Raw genomic sequence first — 19,480 nt, forward strand, 5'->3', positions numbered from 1 at the left:
CACAAAACACTCACACGTTTAAGGCACCCAACAAAAAAAAAGAAAAAGAAAATCGATCCGCTCCCGTAGTGGTGGTGAGTGGTGTGATGTTGGTGACGGTAGAAAGCAAAACGCACTACGAGTGTTCGATTTTTACGGTGAAAATTCGGGTGCAAAATCGATTCCAAACCGAGCGAAATAAGCTGAAAAAGTGAATTAAGTGTCCCTTGAATGGTGTGCGAATGCAATTCCGGCAAAAAATGTAAGGTTTGGTAGGGAAAATAGCGATAAGTTTTGGGAAATTTTCCTAGCCCAGCCATCCGGGGTGGATGACCAAAAGGGCCTCGTCCGTCCGGTCTCCGGAGCGATGTAAATGTGGGTGGGTTTTTTGGTCGGAGTGTGAGTGTGTGACAGGCGAAGCGATAGGTGAACGCTTTTTCATCGGGCTCGGGTTGATCTCTCACGGCAACAGTGTTGCCAGATTGTTTTCAGAATAATAATTATTAATAATAAATTATTCAGTACCGTTATGAAAAGTTGAAAATCGGACAATTAAAATGTTTGATGATTTTATAAAACAGACTTCATATTGTTAATTGCAACTAAAAAACGTCATATTGTTGGTTGAAACTAAAACTGGACTGCTCCAAAAATGCAAAAAAGTGCACATAGGGTAGAGCATTACTTCGTCGTACTCGCCCATTTCCGTTCTATCGATCAGAAAAGATCAATAATATCAATGATTTCACCATGCACAAAACAATAATAGGTTTGTTCAGATGCGTTAGTTCATTAGCTATAACATAAATCCTATTTGAGCGCATTGTATGAATATTTACGCTCATTGTTCTCAAAACAAAACAAAAACGATCATAGCGAATCCCCTTGTTCTACGTTTATCCGTAGGACGAAGAAAATCTAATGGCGTTTCAATGCGTTAGGACCATTTAGGACGGAATTGAAACTCGTAGAACGAATTAAGCATCAAGAAGCAGTATTAGATTTTGAACAATATCTCAACAATTTGTAACTTTTTATCAAATCCAAAGGTACGTAGGTAAAGGTGAATAAATTTAGAGGTCATCTTTGACAGAAATATTCCATTTTTTGTTTAAACTCGTTCAGAACAGAACCCACGCTTTACGGGTTGTGCTTAGTAGGACGGAAATCGTTTAATTGTCTTTGGAGCACTTATTTCTTGCTTCATAAGGAATAAGGGCACCGAACAGTGTTCGGAAAAACTTAAATCTGATGCGTGAGTTTCCTAATAACAAGTTTATTATTGGGGTTAACACCAGTTCCAACGCAGTGCGAAACCGAACTTGTTGTCAGTGTGAACCTGAACTAGGTTTTAAAAACAAACGAGCAAACTGACGTTTGTCAGAAAACAAGCAGGCTCAATCTTGATACCTGATCCAGGGTGGAACTGACCGGAGAACTTTGAGATTAGGGCGTAATTGCTTTTGTAAACAAACATGACAATCGCCGATTTCTCGCAACGGCACAAACAGGTAGAGAAATGATTCCTCTATCATTTGGTATGGTTTGTTCGTGAGATTGAGTTTCAATTTACGAGAAATCGGCGATAGACGTATTTGTTTACAAAAGCAATTACGCCCACATCTCAAAATTATCCGGTAATAACGAATTCGCTATGATTATTTTGCTTAACGACGTGTTCAGGGTATCACCCAAACCTTTTGTGGAGTAGTTCTATCATTGGGGTTATCGTTCGTTTTTTATTAGGTTTACTCGCCTATGAGTTCAACTGCACATTAATCCCCGTGAGTTTACAAGTTCAAAAATTAATTGCTTTATATTTTGGCGTTATCCATTGCTGTTACTGTTGATATTGCATCAGTGGATGGAAAACTACCAACATGCCCAAGCATGCTATCAATTTATATTTTAACCGTTTTTATGAGTTTTAAGCAGGAATGATTATTTTTTTAATGTTGTAAGCATGAGTGTGTTAAAATGCATGAGCATCTCAAGCGTGAGATTTATTTTCCACATTCGCACGTGAGTTTACTCTCTCTAAGGGAGGCTCAATGAATGAGATTTGAGAATTATTTTCCGAACACTGGCACCGAAGCCAACAAAACGATTTGACGTAATAGTGTTCTTTTATTACACTTTTTAATAAGAGGAAACGCGCTTACTTGTCCAGTTATCGATCAGACTTATTATCGTTACAGCTGAAACCCCCATTAAGTAGCGAAAATCGGTTTTACTCTCATCCTACTGTGTTACCTGACTTATGACGAATATACGTTGTATGCGAGTTCCCCGAATACAACGTATGACTCGTCTAAATTTTCGTAGCATTTGCAATGTAAAATTAGACCAACTATACGTTGTATTCGGGGTACTCGTATACAACGTATATTCGTTATAAGTCAGGTAACACAGTATACGTTCTTCTTCTTCGCATTTCAAGCTTATTGCACAGACAAACAGACATAACACATTGCATATTTCTCACTGTAAAACATCGTCGCTAAAACATTACCGCTATCTGTTGAGTACACTGTGGTGGGCACTACACTGAACAGATGGCGGTAGTGTGTAAACGTTAAACGCAAGAGAATTAACTACATATGCGCGCCACAGGTGGCGGTACTACCAATTACGATACTTTTAAATTGTCCGTTAAACGCTTGTTCGATGAACAACTAACGAGTGTTATGCCTGTTTGTCTGTGCTTATTGCATATCGCATATTAGCTTATTGCGTGCTCTCAACTTAGTGTTCTAGATGCACTTCCACGGTTATTAATTGAGAGCTTTCGATGCCTGTATCATTTTTGCGTTAGTATAATTGTGTGGCAAGTACAATCATACTCTATACACAGGGAAGTCGAGAAATTTTCCAACACGAAAAATTCTTACTAGACCGGACCGGGAATCGAACCCAGCCACCTCTAGCATGGTCTTGCTTTGTAGCTGCGCCTTTACCATCTGAGCTAAGAGAGACCTCACGTCCTATACGTTATACAGTCGAAATTCGCTGGTTGGGTCACCACCTCGGTCTAACTAACTAATTTGTTTATTTGTTATTTTTGCATCAACAGACTAGAAATAGTTCCAATGTTGTGTTGTAAAAAAAGTACAGATTATACAGACTACATATACTAAAGTTACAAACGAAAATAACTAGGAAAGCATTGTCAAGTTACTTAAAAAAAATTTACATTTAATGTATAAGTCTTAAATTTTACACTTAGCTGCTGGGCGTCAAGCGCCTTCGGTCAGCGAAAAAGGCAGAGAATTTTCGGCAAGCCGTAAATAGCGCTTCCGAAGCTATAATAAGTTCGAAGAAGTGGAAGTCTCAGCATAAGACTGTTGCGTAGTGATCGAGGTTGAACATTAATATGCACTTGGTGCAGAATTGCTTCGCAGTCGATTCTTCCTTGCAGATTATCGGCGACGGTTAAGGCTCAGAAAACATCTCTTCGGATACGTAAGGGCTCGACATTGATCAATTGGCAGCGATTCTCGGAGCTTGGAAGACGAAGTGGGTATCTCCAAGCCAGCTTACGGAGCGCGTTGCACAGATTAAATTCGCTCGGCCCCATTATTGTAGTTCGGGCTCCAGACTGTAGAGCAGTATTCCAACGTAGATCGTACGAGAGAGCAATAGAGCGACTTCAAGCAGTTCTTAGTAATCTAGAAAACAAAACCAAGAGTTCTGGACGCTTTGTCGACGACATACGATATATGGTGTGAGTATGTCAGCTTTGAGTCTAGAAAAACGCCTAAGTCTTTCACGCAATGCACCCGTTCGATGCCTAGAAGTTTGTAGTTGAAAATAATCGGTTGTTTCTTGCGTGAGAAAGTAATGATGGTACACTTAGCTGGGTTGGCCACCAGTCAGTCTGATTTTGGAGAAAACGGCAGTCGGCGAGTGAGCGGATGCGCAGAAAAACTTTCAGATCGTCTGCAAACGATAATCGTGGCCCTGTGATAACATGGTGAACGTCGTCGAAGTAAAGGAGAAATACCAATCCACGGAACCGGCACCTATTTTAATAGCCTCGGCCAGATCGTCCAGGAGGCACTCCGTAAGGACCAACACGTAGAGTTGGCCTCCCTGGATCTGGCTAAGGCTTACAACAGGGCATGGACACCACAAGTCCTACACCAACTGTCCAAATGGGGTCTTGGAGGAAATATTCTCTACTTCCTGAGGAATTACATACAGGACAGGACATTCCAGGTGACCATCGGTAATCATCGATCCAACACCAGGCGAGAGGAGACTGGAGTTCCACAGGGTTCCGTAATTGCTGTCACCATCATCTTGGTGGCAATGAACGGAATCTTTGTGGGACTGCCAAAGGAAATATACATCCTGGTGTATGCGGACGACATCTTGCTCCTAGTAGTCGGGAAAACTCTAAAAGCAATGAAGTTAAAATTGCAGGCGGCGGTTTCTGCGGTTGGTAGATGGGCCGCCACGACAGGCTTTGCGATATCAGCCGAGAAAAGCTCGGTTTCCCATGTCTGCCGGCATGGTCACCGGCCACTACCGACCCCGATTAGGATCGACAAGCAGGCAATCCCCAGGAGGAAATCCATCTCCATACTAGGAGTCACGATTGACCGAAACTTCCGGTTCGGCCCCCACCTCAACGAGGTCAAGGCCAACTGTCGAACAAGACTAAACATCCTTCGCTCCCTATCCAGTCCAAACAAGGTGAACAACCGAGGTATTGTGATGAACACCGCCAGATCCATCGTCCACAGCCGACTGACATATGGAATCGAACTTCTATGCGCGTCCAGCGACTCCATCATTTCCCGTCTTGCACCGATATACAACCAGGCTACTCGGATTGCAGCCGGTCTACTGCCATCAACACCAGCCGACGCCGCATGCATTGAGACCGGAACACTACCGTTCCGGTTTTTCATTGCGGAGTCGGTTTGTACGAGAGCCGTGGGACTCGACGAGCAACTCAGCGGAGACAGAGATTTCTATCTCCTCTCGGAGGGGAAACGAATTCTCCAAGAGACCGCCCACCAGGAGCTCCCTCCGGTGTCTAAACTCCACTGGGTCGGAGCCAGGGAGTGGGATGCCTCCCCCATCCGATCAGATAGAACCATGGCCAACCGATTCAGAGCAGGGGACAACTCGGCGGAAATGAGAACCTGCCTCACCGAGCGACTGAGAACGATGTACCATAACCACCAACTCCGATACACCGACGGATCGAAGGCTAGGGGCCGAGTAGGTTTTGGAGTAACTGATGGCCGAACATCCCATTTCTGGAAACTCCCGGACCAATGCTCGGTCTTCTCAGCAGAAGCAGCAGCCCTACATTACGCGGCCTCCCTACCATCCTCCTCCCCTCTATGCATACTCACGGACTCCGCCAGCGCTCTGGCTGCATTGGAATCTTCCACTGCACGCCACCCGTGGATTCAGGCCATCCAGAAGCACACACAACCCGGCACCACCTTCATGTGGATACCGGGCCACTGCGGAATCGCCGGTAACATTGAAGCCGACCACCTCGCGGCCACCGGACGAAGCGGCCGTCTTGCCCACTCCCCAGACAAGACCTGAAAGTCTGGATAAAATCTACCATCAGGTCAGCATGGGGCAACGAATGGAACAGCAACCAAGAGCTTTTCATTAGAAAGGTCAAAGGGGAAACGGCCCCATGGACGGACACCAAAAGTTACGTGGAACAAAGAATACTCTCCAGACTTCGAACCGGTCACACCCGGATTACTCACAACATGGGAAGCAGCAGCGGTGGAGGCTTCCGGAGGAGATGCGACGCGTGCCGAACAACGATGACGGTTGAGCACATCCTTATCAACTGCCCGTGTTTCCACGGATCACGGGAGTTGTACGGTCTGGCCGACAACATTCGGGACGTCCTCCAAAACGACCCGGTAGTGGAAATCCAACTCATCTGCTTTACGAAGGAAGCAGGAATCTACAAAAATATTTAAAATACGATATTGATAGCAGGCCCGGCAACCCTGCCGGCAGCGGCTGCCAGGGTCACCTGGCAGTTTCTGCCGGTGGGGCTCTACCGGGGTCCTGAATTTAGTCACTATAACACGAAAAATACTATTTTGATAGCAGGCCTGGCAACCCCTGCCGGTAGCAGCTGCCAGGTTCACCTGGCAGCCTCTGCCGGTGGGGCTCTACCGGGGTCCTTTAGACAGCCTTTGAAATGAAAATTTGACAGCTAGCTGAGACAGGAAACATAAGTTTCAAAAACCAAAACTCTGTACATTCTAAAAACTCTGTAAACCCCCTTTTCTCCTAGGAATACCCCCCTCTGGGGTATTCGGAGACGAGCCAGCCAACGGCTGAAAGTCTCCTTAATAAAGATATATAAAAAAAAAAGAAATACCAATGGTCCCAGATGGCTACCCTGAGGTATATCGGACTTTGCGCAGAAGCTTGCTGAGCGACAAGTACCCAAACCCTAATAAAAAATAACCATAAACAAACGATAACCCAAATCATTGAACTATTCCACAAATGGTTTGGATGATACCCAGAACACGTCGTTAAGCAAATTAACCATACAATTTTTATTAGGGAAGTTACTGTCAGTTGGCGCTCCGTGAGGTATGAACGAAACCATCTCAAAAGATTTCCACCGATCCCTAGCCTATCAAGCTTAGCGATCGCAATTTCGTGGTTCAGCTTATCGAAGGCTGCCGTAAGATCTGTGTAGATAACGTCCCTTTGGGTCCGAGCAATCAAACTGTCTGTGATGTAAGACGTTAGGCACAGCTCGTAATTGTGGAACGCCCAGTTATGAATCCGTGTTGATCTATACTTAGATATTGCTAGCAATGCGCATTTAGGGACTCTATGACAACCAATTCAAAAAGTTTTGATACAGCACTCAGCGACGTGATTCCGCGGTAGTTGTTAACGTCGCGTTTGCTTCCCTTTTTATGCACAGGAAACATATCCGCAGTCTTCCAGCAAGACGGAAAGATACCGCTGGAAAGAGAGAGCTGAAAAATGCGGCGCAGTTGATCTAAAAGACAAGTGATGTTCTTTTTAAGAATAATCGACGGAACACCATCGGGTTCAGCCATAGCTGAAGTCTTAAGTTAAGATGCTGCTCTAGAAATCGTATCTGTAGTGGCTTCGACCACGCTGAGCGTTTGGTTGACCAAAGGAACATTACTGGCCGCGGAAGTAATGAGATTAGCGGAGAGTTGCTTGTCTTCAACCACACTAGCAAATTTGGCTGAGAACAGGTTGCAAATGTCTTGTTGATTGCCAGCAGTTTCACCATTAAAAATCATGGAAGAGGGTAAGTCGACTTCCCTGCATTGACGAAGTTCCAGGAGGATTTCGGGTGTGATTTTAGCCGCCGTTGAATCCCCCTTTGATAGCGTTGAAAACAGAGACGACTTAACTGCTTATACTCGTGGTTGAGTCTGACATAGTAGCATTTCAGCGGCAGTGTGCGGAGTTTAATAAATCTTCTGAGACCATAGCCTTCTTAGTTCTTTTCAACGAGCAAAGATCTTTCGTCATCCACGGGACGCGAGAGTCGATATGGATGATCTTTTTTGGAAACGTGTCTGTCAATTACATATGCCAAGACGTGAGAAAAGGTTTGTGCAGCAATGTTGACGTCTACAGGATCTAGAATATGCTCCCAATCTAGGTTAGACAGCACATGGACAATACTGCGATGATCAGCTCTACGGAAGATTTTTCAAAAAACGGATTCAATCACAGTGGATTGAAGCAAGTTACTTGAAGCTGAGTGGAATAAGCAAATCATATTATGTGCACAATTTTTGTTTGTATTTTCTTTAACCAATTTCAAATTAAACTCAAATGTCTCGTGTCAAATTAAACTCGTACAAATAGCAAATATTTACATTCATTACATTTGATTTGCAGTCCTAAACGCATATGCTCACTAGACTGATGCAAAATTTGACTTTTTCACTCCACTGTGCTTAAATGGTTTCAAACCGGGTCCTGATTAGTCTCCTAAAGTTACAACTCATTTGGTTAGAAACAGACTTCGCACAAGTCATTTGAAGTTTACATGTAAATTACTATGGGAAATCTCAACTTTTTGTTCATTGCCTTCTAGTATTTTTCCATATTGAGCTGCGTAACAGGTCGATAGAAAATTTTCTCAGCTACAACTTTGCTGAAGATTGTTTCTATGTAAAACGAGACAGGAAAAAGTTATTAATTATTTAAGAGATTGGTAAACTTATGACATGATCAAGCAGCTGCTCTATAGGCAACACTGTATTTTGCAGTGTGACATAGTAGCCATGATTTTTGTGTCCTATTCAACGCCCCAGAAACACCAATGTTGCCTGCTGAGCAGTTGATTGAGCATGATCATAAGACATCAGAGCTTTGAACCATTGATAACTTTCGATCCTTGCATTTAATCAAAAAGTAGTCTTTAGCAAAGTTGTAGCTGGGAAACTTTCCTACAAGTACAGTTGAAAGCTTTTGAAGCAGACCGATATGGTGAATTATTAGATAGACATGAACAAAAATCTTGGTTTTACCATAGTAATTCCCATACAAACTTCAAATGGTTTGTGCCATCTCAGTTTCTTACCAAATGGGTTCAAATTTTGAGAGGTTAGTCAGGATCCGATTTGGAATCGTTTAAGTATTGTGGAGCAAAAATTTAAAATTTTGCATCACTCTAATGCTCACCCACTGGCAGAATTTATGTTTCATTGACAAATTCATGACATGCGACTTTGACATTCAATTGCTTTTTAATTAGGTTATGATCCAACTAGCGGAGGCCCAAGTATTAAAAGCCCAGCCAGCGAATTTCGACTGTATTATCGGTACAGTTGAAATGCGGAAAAACCCATTACTGTGTTACTTGACCTATAACGAATATACGTTGCTCCCGCGGGCCCGGATACAACGTATACTTCATATAATTTAACATAGCATTTGCCATGCAAAATTAGACCAGTTCATGTTCCCCCGGATACAACGTATATTCGTTATAAATCAGGTAATTCAATAGATTTTACGCTCGTTCTGTAGACGTTGAACATAGTGTCGGAAGTAGTGCGCTGTATAGCGCATCATTGTACGATTATGGAGCACTACTTCCGACACTATGTTTAACTATAGAACGAGAGTAAAATAGATTGTGGCTACTGTCTTACCAGACTCATAACGAATATACGTTGTATCCGGGGAACATGAACTCGTCTAATTTTGCATGACAAATGCTATGTTAAATTAGACGAAGTATACGTTGTATCCGGGGCCCACGGGCACAACGTATATTCGTTATAGGGCAGGTAACACAGTAGGTCACTATTTTGAAGTCATTCACTAATGTCACTTTTTCCCAACCAATATGGAGCGTGAAGGGTTTGAAATTGAAAAATATCATCATATTGTTTATATTGAGTACTTGGCACTAAGAAAGCCATACAGTAGTTAAGACGAAATATGTTGCTTCTGCTTCGTCGCATTTCAAGCTTGTTGCTAATCGCAAATTAGCTTATTGCGTGCTCTCAACTTAGTGTTCTAGGTGCACTTCCACGCTTAAACTGGTTTAAGGCTTAAGTGGAGGTGAAAAAATCGACATTGAGACTGACACATTCGTACGTCACTTTTGATATTAAATTAAATTATTAAAAACGCAAAATTCAGCTCTTAAACAATTTCTGGAAGAATTCCAATATAATAGAGACTCTGCCATCCAGAACCTGAAATTCTCGAACGCTGTTGGGCCTGACGGCATTCCACCGTCCATACACAAACGATGCTCAACAGAGCTTTCAAAGCTCGTTGGAAATCTTCGTTCATGTTCCCAATTTTCAAGAAAGGATACAAGCGAAATGTGGAGAATTACCGAGGAAAGTATTCGAGATAACCATAAACGACGCTTTATTTGCCAGCTGTAGAAACTACATTTCTCCTGACCATCATGGTTTCCTCCCCCAAACGTTCGGTCTCAACAAACCTCACGGACACGGATACACGGACCTCAAGGCTGCTTTCGACCGGGTTGGTCATGCCATTCTACTTGCCAAACTGGAGAAGCTCGGTATCTCTCAAGGACTCACTCGTTGGTTTGAATAGTACCTTACAAATCGAGAACTTTGTGTGAAAATCGGTTTGTTACTTCCAACGCCGGCCATTATATGCAGACAATGTCAAGATGTACGTGGTAGTGCGATGCTTAACTGATTGGTTGCGGTGGTAGCACCTGATCGATAGTTTCGAAGAGTGGTGCTGTAGGAATTTTCTCACGTTGAGTGTTCAGCGATGTATTTTCATCACTTTCCATCGCAAGCTAAAACCTATTGCATTCAATAATACGAACGATAACCAACCTTTGCAGTTTGTGGAAAACGTTTGTGATCTAGGAATTACACTTGATTCCGCTTAGATATTTAAGCTACATTACACGGATATCATAGCCAAAGCTAACAGGCAACTCGAATTCATCTTTAAGATCTCTGACGAATTTCGGAAGCCTATCAGCCTAACAGCTCTATATTGTTCTCTAGTGCGATCGATCTTGGAATTCGGTGTAGCAGTATGGTGTCCGTATGAAACAGTTTAGATAGCGAGGATCGAGTCTGTTCAGAGGAAATTCGTTCGTTACGCTCTTCGCCACCATTCTTGGAATGATCCAACGAACCTTCCACCCTACGAAGATCGTTGCCAACTCCTGGGTATTGAAACTCTTGAACATAGGCGGAAGATTAACCAGGGTTTTGCGGCAAAAGTGCTGATAAGCGAAATCGATTCTCCCGGGATTTTGGCTGAATTTGAAATCTATGCACCTGAACGAGTTCTACGATTGAGGAGTTTCCTGCATCTCGAACCCCGACCAGCTAATTACGGATTACATGCTCCAATACGGTTCATGTCTGCATGTTTCTTGCAACTTCATGTTCATGTTTCCGTGAACTTCACTGTGCGATTGTTTATATGAGGACACAAACATTAATTTTTGATATGTCACTTGACTTGACCAACAAATTGAAACTCCGTTCATAGTGACTATGTGACTACTTCTAGGTTTCAAAAAGGAAGCCCTAGGCTTCGCAATCAAACTTCGTCCCACAGCTCAATAACGCAATCCATTTTCCTTCTCTTTCAGAACCTGTGATCATACATTCGATCAACCCTGACAACACTGGCCGTTGTTTCGGGGTAGCTCTTCAATCATCATCGCCATCATCATAATTATCTTGGACTGCGGCGAATGAAAACGGGTTCATTGTTTTGTTGTGTGTGCGTTACCTCTGTCGGTACATAACATCAGCAGCAACAGTAGTAGCAGCAGCAGTTGTAGTAGTGATCGTGTATGTTTGTGTGCGTTTTTATGTGCATCTTGTCCCTCTGCTATACGAGCGCAGAACGAGAGTAGTCAGACACAGAAAAGATGGCCGATCTGGACGCAGTGAATCTCGGTCTGGACGAAACAGAACGAGATATTGCGGAAGCGCTGGAGAATAGCTACGATACGAGGAGTGAGGCGTCTCACGCAAGTTCCGACAGTACCACGACGAATCCCAGTATCAGTGAGGTAAGCTCCGATTCCTCGGACGACGATGATGACGAAGAAGATGACGACGAGAATACCGAGCGGAGAAATTCTGCTGACAAAAAGCAACAGCAAAAGAAGAAAGCCAAGAAGAAGGAGGAGAAAGAGCCCAAAAAAGATGGGGAAAAAGATGGCGGAAGTAGCGGTGGAACTGCCGCGGCGAATAACAGTACCAAGAAGGAGCGGAAATCTCGCAGTCGGAGCCCACAGACGGCGGCCACGACTACTGCCACGGAAAATAAACGAAGCAGAACGAAAAATAGCTCCGTGAAAAATTCCGTCAAATCGTATGATTACATTACTAAAATTAACTATCTCTTCCGAGAGACTCGTTTCTTCTTGATCAAATCGAATAACACGGAAAATGTCACCATTTCGAAGACAAAGGGCGTCTGGTCCACCTTGCCACCGAATGAGGCTAATCTGAATCAGGCGTTCCGAGAGAGCCGCAATGTTGTACTGGTATTTTCTGTCAAAGAGAGTGGCAAATTTGCCGGATTCGCTCGCATGGCAGCTGAAGCTCGTCGGGATTTACCGGCAGTTGAATGGGTACTTCCACCGGGAATGTCTGCCAAGGCGCTTGGAGGTGTTATCAAAATCGATTGGGTGTGCAAAAAAGAGCTTCCGTTCACAAGTACTACCCACTTGTATAATCCATGGAATGAAAATAAACCGGTGAAAATAGGACGAGATGGGCAGGAAATTGAACCGAAGGTGGCGGAAGAATTGTGTAGATTATTCCCGGAGGATACATCAGTTGAAATGACACCAATTCTAAAGAAATCGAAGGAAGCATCCAAATTGATGAAAGAGAAGGCTGCTTCCAAATCGTTCCGGCGTCCGCCGAACTTTTCGCGCCCTTCAAGTTCGATGATGCGAGGTGGCCGAGGAGGAGGAGGAGGTGGTGGTGGTGGTGGTGGAGGTGGTCCGATCCGCGGTGGTCGAAGGAAGATATTTCATGGAAAAGGACGCCCAGGGATGTTCCCTCCATATCGCAAGGATCTTCGTCGTGGGCATGGTCCTCGTATGCCTCATGGAGCTGCTGCCGCAGCTGCTGCAGCATCCGCTGCTGGTTTTCACAGTTGGGAACGCTATAGCAGTACCGCTGCAGCCGAAGCATACGTTGCCGATTATATGCGCACAATGCAGCATCAGTTGCCTCCCATGCCGTACGCTCCGCCGCCAGGATTCCCTGGAATGCCGATGCCGTACGAAGGTTTGCCACCACCGCGCTATTATGAAGGCTTACCTATTCCCGATTATCCCCTTCCGCCGGGAGCTATCCCTGGAAGCGTAACTGGTGCAGCCGGTGTTCCGCCTCCACGTGGTAATCCGTACGACAAATACGATGAATTCATGTGGAAACCACCACCGGGAGGTGCTCCCGGTACAACATCGATTCCCACTTCGGCGGCAGGTGGATTGCCCTCGATGAAAGGCCCTCCTCCACCGCTACCGAACTATCATATTCCACCACCGGTGGTACCACTGTCGGCTGGCGGTGGCCCGTCCCACGGTCGCAAGAACGATCGAGACGACAATCGTGGTCAGCGGGATCGTGACCGGAATCATCGGAACGATCGCAGCCATCGCGGTGGCAGAGGCTATCACAACCGGGAACGACGATGATTTGAAGGTGAGTTGCCATGTTGGTTGCGGTTTAAATTGAATTGTTTTGGATTGTTTTCTTTTCGTAGGTAAGAGACGACTTGCACAATGATAAATGGTTGAGATGGTTGTACTACAAGATAAGCAAAATAAATCAGTATTTTTTAGTGTCCAGGCAATGCAACCATTCAATAGGAAAAAAAAAAAATGTTTGCAGATCCTTCGTAAAAAAAATTACAAACTGAAAAACTCAACAACTTGTCAGCGCTTAAACAGCGAGTCTACTGAAACATAGACGCCAATTGTATCACGAAGAATGGAGAATCTCAAACCAAAGGCCAATGAAAGAGATGATCATAGATATGATACAAGATAAGCATATCGATAGCTCTAACGCCAAAGAAGGCACAGAGATGGAATTCAATCACGAAAGATAGCAGATTTTGAATCAGTGATTTCCGATACAATACAAGATAAGCAACTGATCAAGTTGAGCACCACTTCGCCAGTTTGAATAAAACTTAAACAGTGAATGTTAAATTGAATGACGGGGAATCTTTTAAGTCGAAAGTGTCCTAGCCATGACATACGTATATGATAGATGCTTTTTGCTGTTTTTCAATAGATGGCTCCAGCAGTTGCTAGTCGATTGTGACATATCGGAAACGTCATGAACCAAGCTTAGACATATGGTAAACAAACCGCTGTGGCACATTAGTGAGGAAGGAGTAGGAAGGCCAAACAGCTTCGAAGACGTTGAATTGAAGGCATTGCTTTGGAACCGGTCTACAACGGATACGTAAGAACAGTCTCCGGTCTCCTGCCCTCCACCCCGGCCGACGCCGCTTGCGTTGAAGCCGGTATTCTGCCTTTTCGGCTCGTCTACACCGCAGCTACCGCTACCAAAGCCGCTGCCTTCCTCGCTAAAACGTCGGGAAACAGCAGGATCTTTCTCCTCGACGAGGCGAACCGACTCCTCCGCACGGTCGCCGACGTAGATCTCCCTCCAGTGGCCAGGGTCCACTGGCACGGAGACAAAAGTTGGCAATCACATCAGATCAGAATCGACAGCCGAATCAAGGACCGCTTCAGGGCAGGAGACAACTCACTGGCTTTGCGCCGGACAGTCGTCGAAACTCTCGGGGCGCACTATCAAGATCACGAAATTAGCTACACTGATGGCTCGCTGTCCAGCAGCGGAGTGGGAATGGGGGTTTCAGGAGATAGTTTGGTCGTCAGCAATTCACTTCCGGCCCAGTGCTCGGTGTTTTCCGCTGAGGCAGCGGCCGTCTTTCAAGAAATGGATCAAGCGGACGGTTCGGAGAGCGTGGGACAACGAGTGGAGGAACAATCGAACTCACCAACTACGAAAAATCAAGGCGACCACCGATCCCTGGAAGGATCGACCGAGCCTCAAGGAGCAGCAAGTGGTGTCCAGGCTGCGCACCGGGCATAGCAGGGCCTTCCATAGTTTCGGAGGAACACCGTTCCGGAGAACCTGCGAAACCTGCGGAGTGCCAGCCTCCGTAGAACACATCCTCATCAACTGTGTGGAGCTCGAGGACCTTCGGGTTGCCTTCGGTCTGGAGGGAACCAGCATACGAAGTCTGCTTGGCGACGAGTCCCCGGCAGCAGACGCCCTCAACAACAACCTTACAACATTTGAGTGTTTTCTGTTTGTGCTTTGGAATTCGTTGGCCCTTTTGGTAGTGTTTTTACAATATTTTATATAATTAAGCTAAATACCCACTTGCCAAGATTGGGATCCTCCTTTTGAGGTCCCAATTCTTTTTTGTAATTTTTAAAAGAGATGAACTAGCCTTAGGCTAAAAATCTCTAATAAAGGGAAAAAAATGAAGGCATTGCTCAGGAGTTATCCGCCAAGCCGATTCCAAGCAATTGCATGCGTTGGGAATGATTCAAAAGCATCGAACTTGGGTTCCTTATGATTTGAAGCCAAGAGACGTCGTTTTTCCACCTGTGAACAACTGGTCCAGCGGCAAAAAGGAAGGGTTTTCTTCATCGCGTCGTGACGGGTGATGAAAAATGGATTCATTACAGCAACCCAAAGAGAGAGAAAATAATGGGGACTGCCCGGTCTTGCTTCTACGTCGTCGGCTCGGTCGAATATTCACGCTGTGAAGGTTATGCTGTGTATTTGGTGGGACCATGTCGGTGTTATTTATTATGAGCTGTTGAAACTAAACCAAACCATCACTGGGAAACCGTATCGAACTCAATTGATGCGATTGAACCGAGCACTGCGCGAAATATGGCCACAATACGAGAAGAGGCACGAAAAAGTGATTCTACAGCATGACAACGCTCGGCCTCACGTTGCCAAACCTGTTAAAACCTACTTAGTAACGCTCAAAAGGGACAGTCATGCCCCACCCGCCATATTCCCCAGATATTGTACCGTCCGATTATTACTGCAGTTCCGCTCATATGAAGACACAACAAAATGGCTTGCTTGGTGGATAGCCTCAAAAGACGAACACTTCTACGTCATGGTATTCGAGCTCTACCAGAAAGATGGAAAAAAAAGTTGTAGATGGGCAATAGTTTGAATGATTCATTTGTAACCAAACCATTAAACTGAAATAATTTTCATCAAAAAACAGTGAGAACTTAGTTGCACACATAATACTGCTCAATGGAAGTAGTTCAATATGCTACATTTAAGATGGTAATTCCATTGCAAAGGATAAGAAAACTAAAAAATATAGGCACATGTGAAAGCAATAGGCCGTCATCATTACAATGGTCGAAAGAAGAAATGCTCATAGATATGATGCAAGATCAACAACTCAACAGCTCGAGCGTTTGTCCCGCTGTTATATTAGACTCAAACATCGAATATAATGTGATAATAATAAGCTGATGGTAATGAAAATTCTATGACTATGAACTCTCAACCCCCCATAGTTCTTCTACAGCTATCAAGTAAACTGTAAAGTTATGTCATTATGTACGATAGTCTCTACAATCACGGAAAATCAACCAATCCCATTTAACCCTAAACCAGTGATCATGAGTAACATCGCCATCCGCAAAGAATTTAATCCTAAATTTGACATTGCATTGCACACATAGTGAATGATCTTTTTCTATCTCAATTTATGACAGCCTCTCCCGTTTCACATCGGACGTCATCCAGCAGATACCGCTAAGCTGCGTCCTTACCTGCACATAAGTTACTGCTCCGTGTGATAATTCATCGATGGAACTACCACATGCAATTATTGATTTTTACGAGCCAGAGAAGAAAAATAACCAACTTTGATTAACAACATCATATTTATCATCATCACCTGCATCGGCTACCCAATTGATACTTGGAGTAGTTTGCCACACCGACAAATGGAGCAGAGAATCTTCGTATCATCTTATCCAGCAGCCTAGTGAAATTATCTAGTTTATTAGGTAGACGTCGTCGCCGTCACGTGGAGGCTGTAGTGAAACTTTTCAGTGATCTCGTTCCCTCGTATCGTTTTGCTATATGGCGAAACGGAAGAAGACAGTGCTTTTTGTGTTGGCATTTTGCGTAGCCCATCCCATTTGAAAATCGACAGTGAAGAAACTAAAATGAAGCTCGACGGTTCCTCTTAACGGACTTAGGCCTTTGTCAGTGTGGTATTTTCCCGAAGAAAGCAAGTGATTTTTCCAGTCCGTAAAATATGGATTTTATTGGAAGAAGAAACAGAAGATTACATCAAAGTTTGGGAAGAACTTTCCTAACAGATTCATGATGAGCAAATCTGTTCCATGTAGAAACGACAAAAAAAAAGTATTCTCACATCAATAGGAAGAAAGTTCATACAGTTAAGAAAACATCTTTGTGATTGTCTATCGACGGAAAGGCGGAAGTAGCATGGACACAGTGCTAAAGTGGATCTCGATCATCTCCATGGTAGAAAAGAAAAGTGTGTTACAGACAATCTGAAGAAAAGAAAAAAAAAATACAAAAAATTAATAATTGTGTAATCGTGTTTAGAAAGTTTAAAATTGCAAACAAAACAAAACTACAATTATTACTACTGCTAGTATGCTACTAAGATATTTACCTACTCTATATGATGCAACAAATACATAACTACTATGTATCGACAGGCAAAGCAAACAACAACAACAAATGAAATTTAAATTATGAACTTTTACTAGTAATCAAATAAAGGTTAAGAAACAACCCAACCGAGTGAGATGAACTTTTTCCCAAACTTACCAGTGTGAATACCAAAGAAACGGTGGTGCTTCGAACAGTAGCCATGAACTGTTCGCCTACACAAAAAAAAAATTGGTGGTGTGAATTTTGGTGGCATTCGTCCGCGTTGGGTGGCAATGCACTGTGCAAAATGAAATGGACTGGGCAATACCGAAACATGTGAGATACCAAACCCAAATTGGACTTTCCTGATACCATCCAAAAAAAAACCCCCCTCGGGTGCGACTCGTACTGCATCTGCGGGAAGAATCACATTTAAGAGGAAACCTTTCGAATGATAGAAGAGAAATTGTGATAACGAGAGCCGACATCCGGCCGAGTGTGGTGAAATCTTATGGACTTAGCTATACGAAATTCAACTGTTCAAATGGGACTGATTTTTATAAAATCGCAGCAAAATGTGTTCTCTCTACGTACTACTGAGGTGACATCGAAACCAACAAAACCTAAGAGACTGCATTTTGTTATAAGATCTTGCAATTAACCTACATGCAAATGCTGCTCACAGTGAGCAGGCAGGAGCAAAACGTTTATTTGGATTCCATGAATCCGATTCCGCTTTCTTCCATCTAAACAAGCAGGTGCTTTTTTACAAGCATCGCAACTGGACTGAAACTGTACAATGCAAAACCAAATCAAGAGCTCACATGGTGTGGGATAGTGCGTCTCGAACTCATCGGAGAGCGGAGTGACGTGACGCATCGAGTGAGCTTTAGTGTGAGAGAGATACCGGTCCGGTCCGGATAATCCAGCTCCGGAAGGTTACTACTGATGACAACGGTTCCGGTTCGTTTTGAACGATCAAACAACAGAACAAATACAATTTACAAAAGCTATTTATTATGTTATTTAAAGATGCAATAGTGGTTCCTTAAAAGTATTTTTGCAATACAGATATTTCTTGTTTGTATTTACTTAACATTTCTGTCTGACCAGTCTATTGTTTATGTTTGTGTTTTTGAGAGAAAAAAATAGTATCTGGCATCCAAAAAACTCAACTTCGTATAAAAAAAAAGAACTGACTGGATAAGACCCTACGAAGACCATGACTCAGTGACAATCGAAAACCTATCTTTGTATCCGAAAGTTAAGTCCCAATAAGTTTAATTCAAAACATGGTTTGAAAGAAAGAGAAACCGGTTAAAATAAAATTGCACCTGTAAGGTCTAGAATTGCAATCTACCTACTTAAGGGAACTGTTTACTGCTTGCTTCAAGAGCCACGTGGGGGAGGTGTTGCACTTATTTAATAATGTGCCAGTTATGGAAAAGAGGATTCAAATGAAATAGTGCCTTTGCTTTAAAATGATAACTACAGCTGGTTAGGCTCCCATAACTTCAACATCGAGGCATACTATTTTTTTTTTTTAATTTTCAATTCGTTTATTTCGAAAGGCTCAACTGTCTTGATAAAACTTAACGGAACCGAAAGTGTTAAAAATAATGTTTTTTCTTTTATTTTTCTTCTAAACAATTCCACACGCTATTTCAAAACTACCCAAATTGGGGTACAATCCACCCAGATCGGTAAAAACTGAACCTACCGAAAAATGGGTTAACTGTGCTGGGAGAATGAATCCGATCAACGTTGTTCATTTGTCAACTTGTCACTCCCAACACAGTTTACCCATTTTTGGGTAGGTTCAGTTTTGAACGATCTGGGTGGATTCTACCCAAATTTGGGTAGTTTTGAATTAGCGTGCACGGCAAATGACGAATCGACCTTATTCGATTTTCATGAAACTTTTAATAATAAATTGTTTGTTATACCCCGTACATACTATGGCTTATATTATCATGTAATATAGGCTGTCTTGCAATGAGCACTCATACAAAGGATTTCCCGAGGGATTTCCAGTGAAAACTAGATGTATGAGTGTTCATTGCAAGACAGCCTATATTACCCCGACCAACCGTTCGTGAAACTTCTTCAAAGTTCGTTATACAGAAATAAAGATTTATGTCGGCAATTCTTTACTTTAAATTTTCTATGATTTCGATGTACACATTTAAGCATATTTATTGATCGAAAATTACATTTAAGATTATTTCTTCATCGGTCATATGATAGTAATCTATAAAGGTGCCATACTAAATTTC

At 43.3% G+C, this 19,480-nt stretch overlaps 1 protein-coding gene across 1 annotated transcript; it reads left to right on the top strand.

Moving 5' to 3' along the window:
• The first annotated feature begins 82 nt into the window (after positions 1-82).
• Positions 83-18,016, top strand: Ythdc1 (YTH domain containing 1). The gene is made up of 3 exons (XM_065230467.1): positions 83-241; positions 11,102-13,184; positions 16,286-18,016. Exon 2 carries the CDS (start codon positions 11,387-11,389, stop codon positions 13,175-13,177), a length of 1,791 nt encoding a protein of 596 aa, XP_065086539.1. The 5' UTR covers positions 83-241; positions 11,102-11,386; the 3' UTR covers positions 13,178-13,184; positions 16,286-18,016.
• Positions 18,017-19,480: the final 1,464 nt, after the last annotated feature.

The sequence above is a fragment of the Ochlerotatus camptorhynchus genome, unplaced genomic scaffold, assembly GCF_037179485.1.
Source record: "Ochlerotatus camptorhynchus isolate MF236.1 unplaced genomic scaffold, CSIRO-AGI_Acam_v1.1 ptg000330l, whole genome shotgun sequence".
In the NCBI taxonomy this organism is placed as follows: Eukaryota; Metazoa; Arthropoda; class Insecta; order Diptera; family Culicidae; genus Ochlerotatus; species Ochlerotatus camptorhynchus.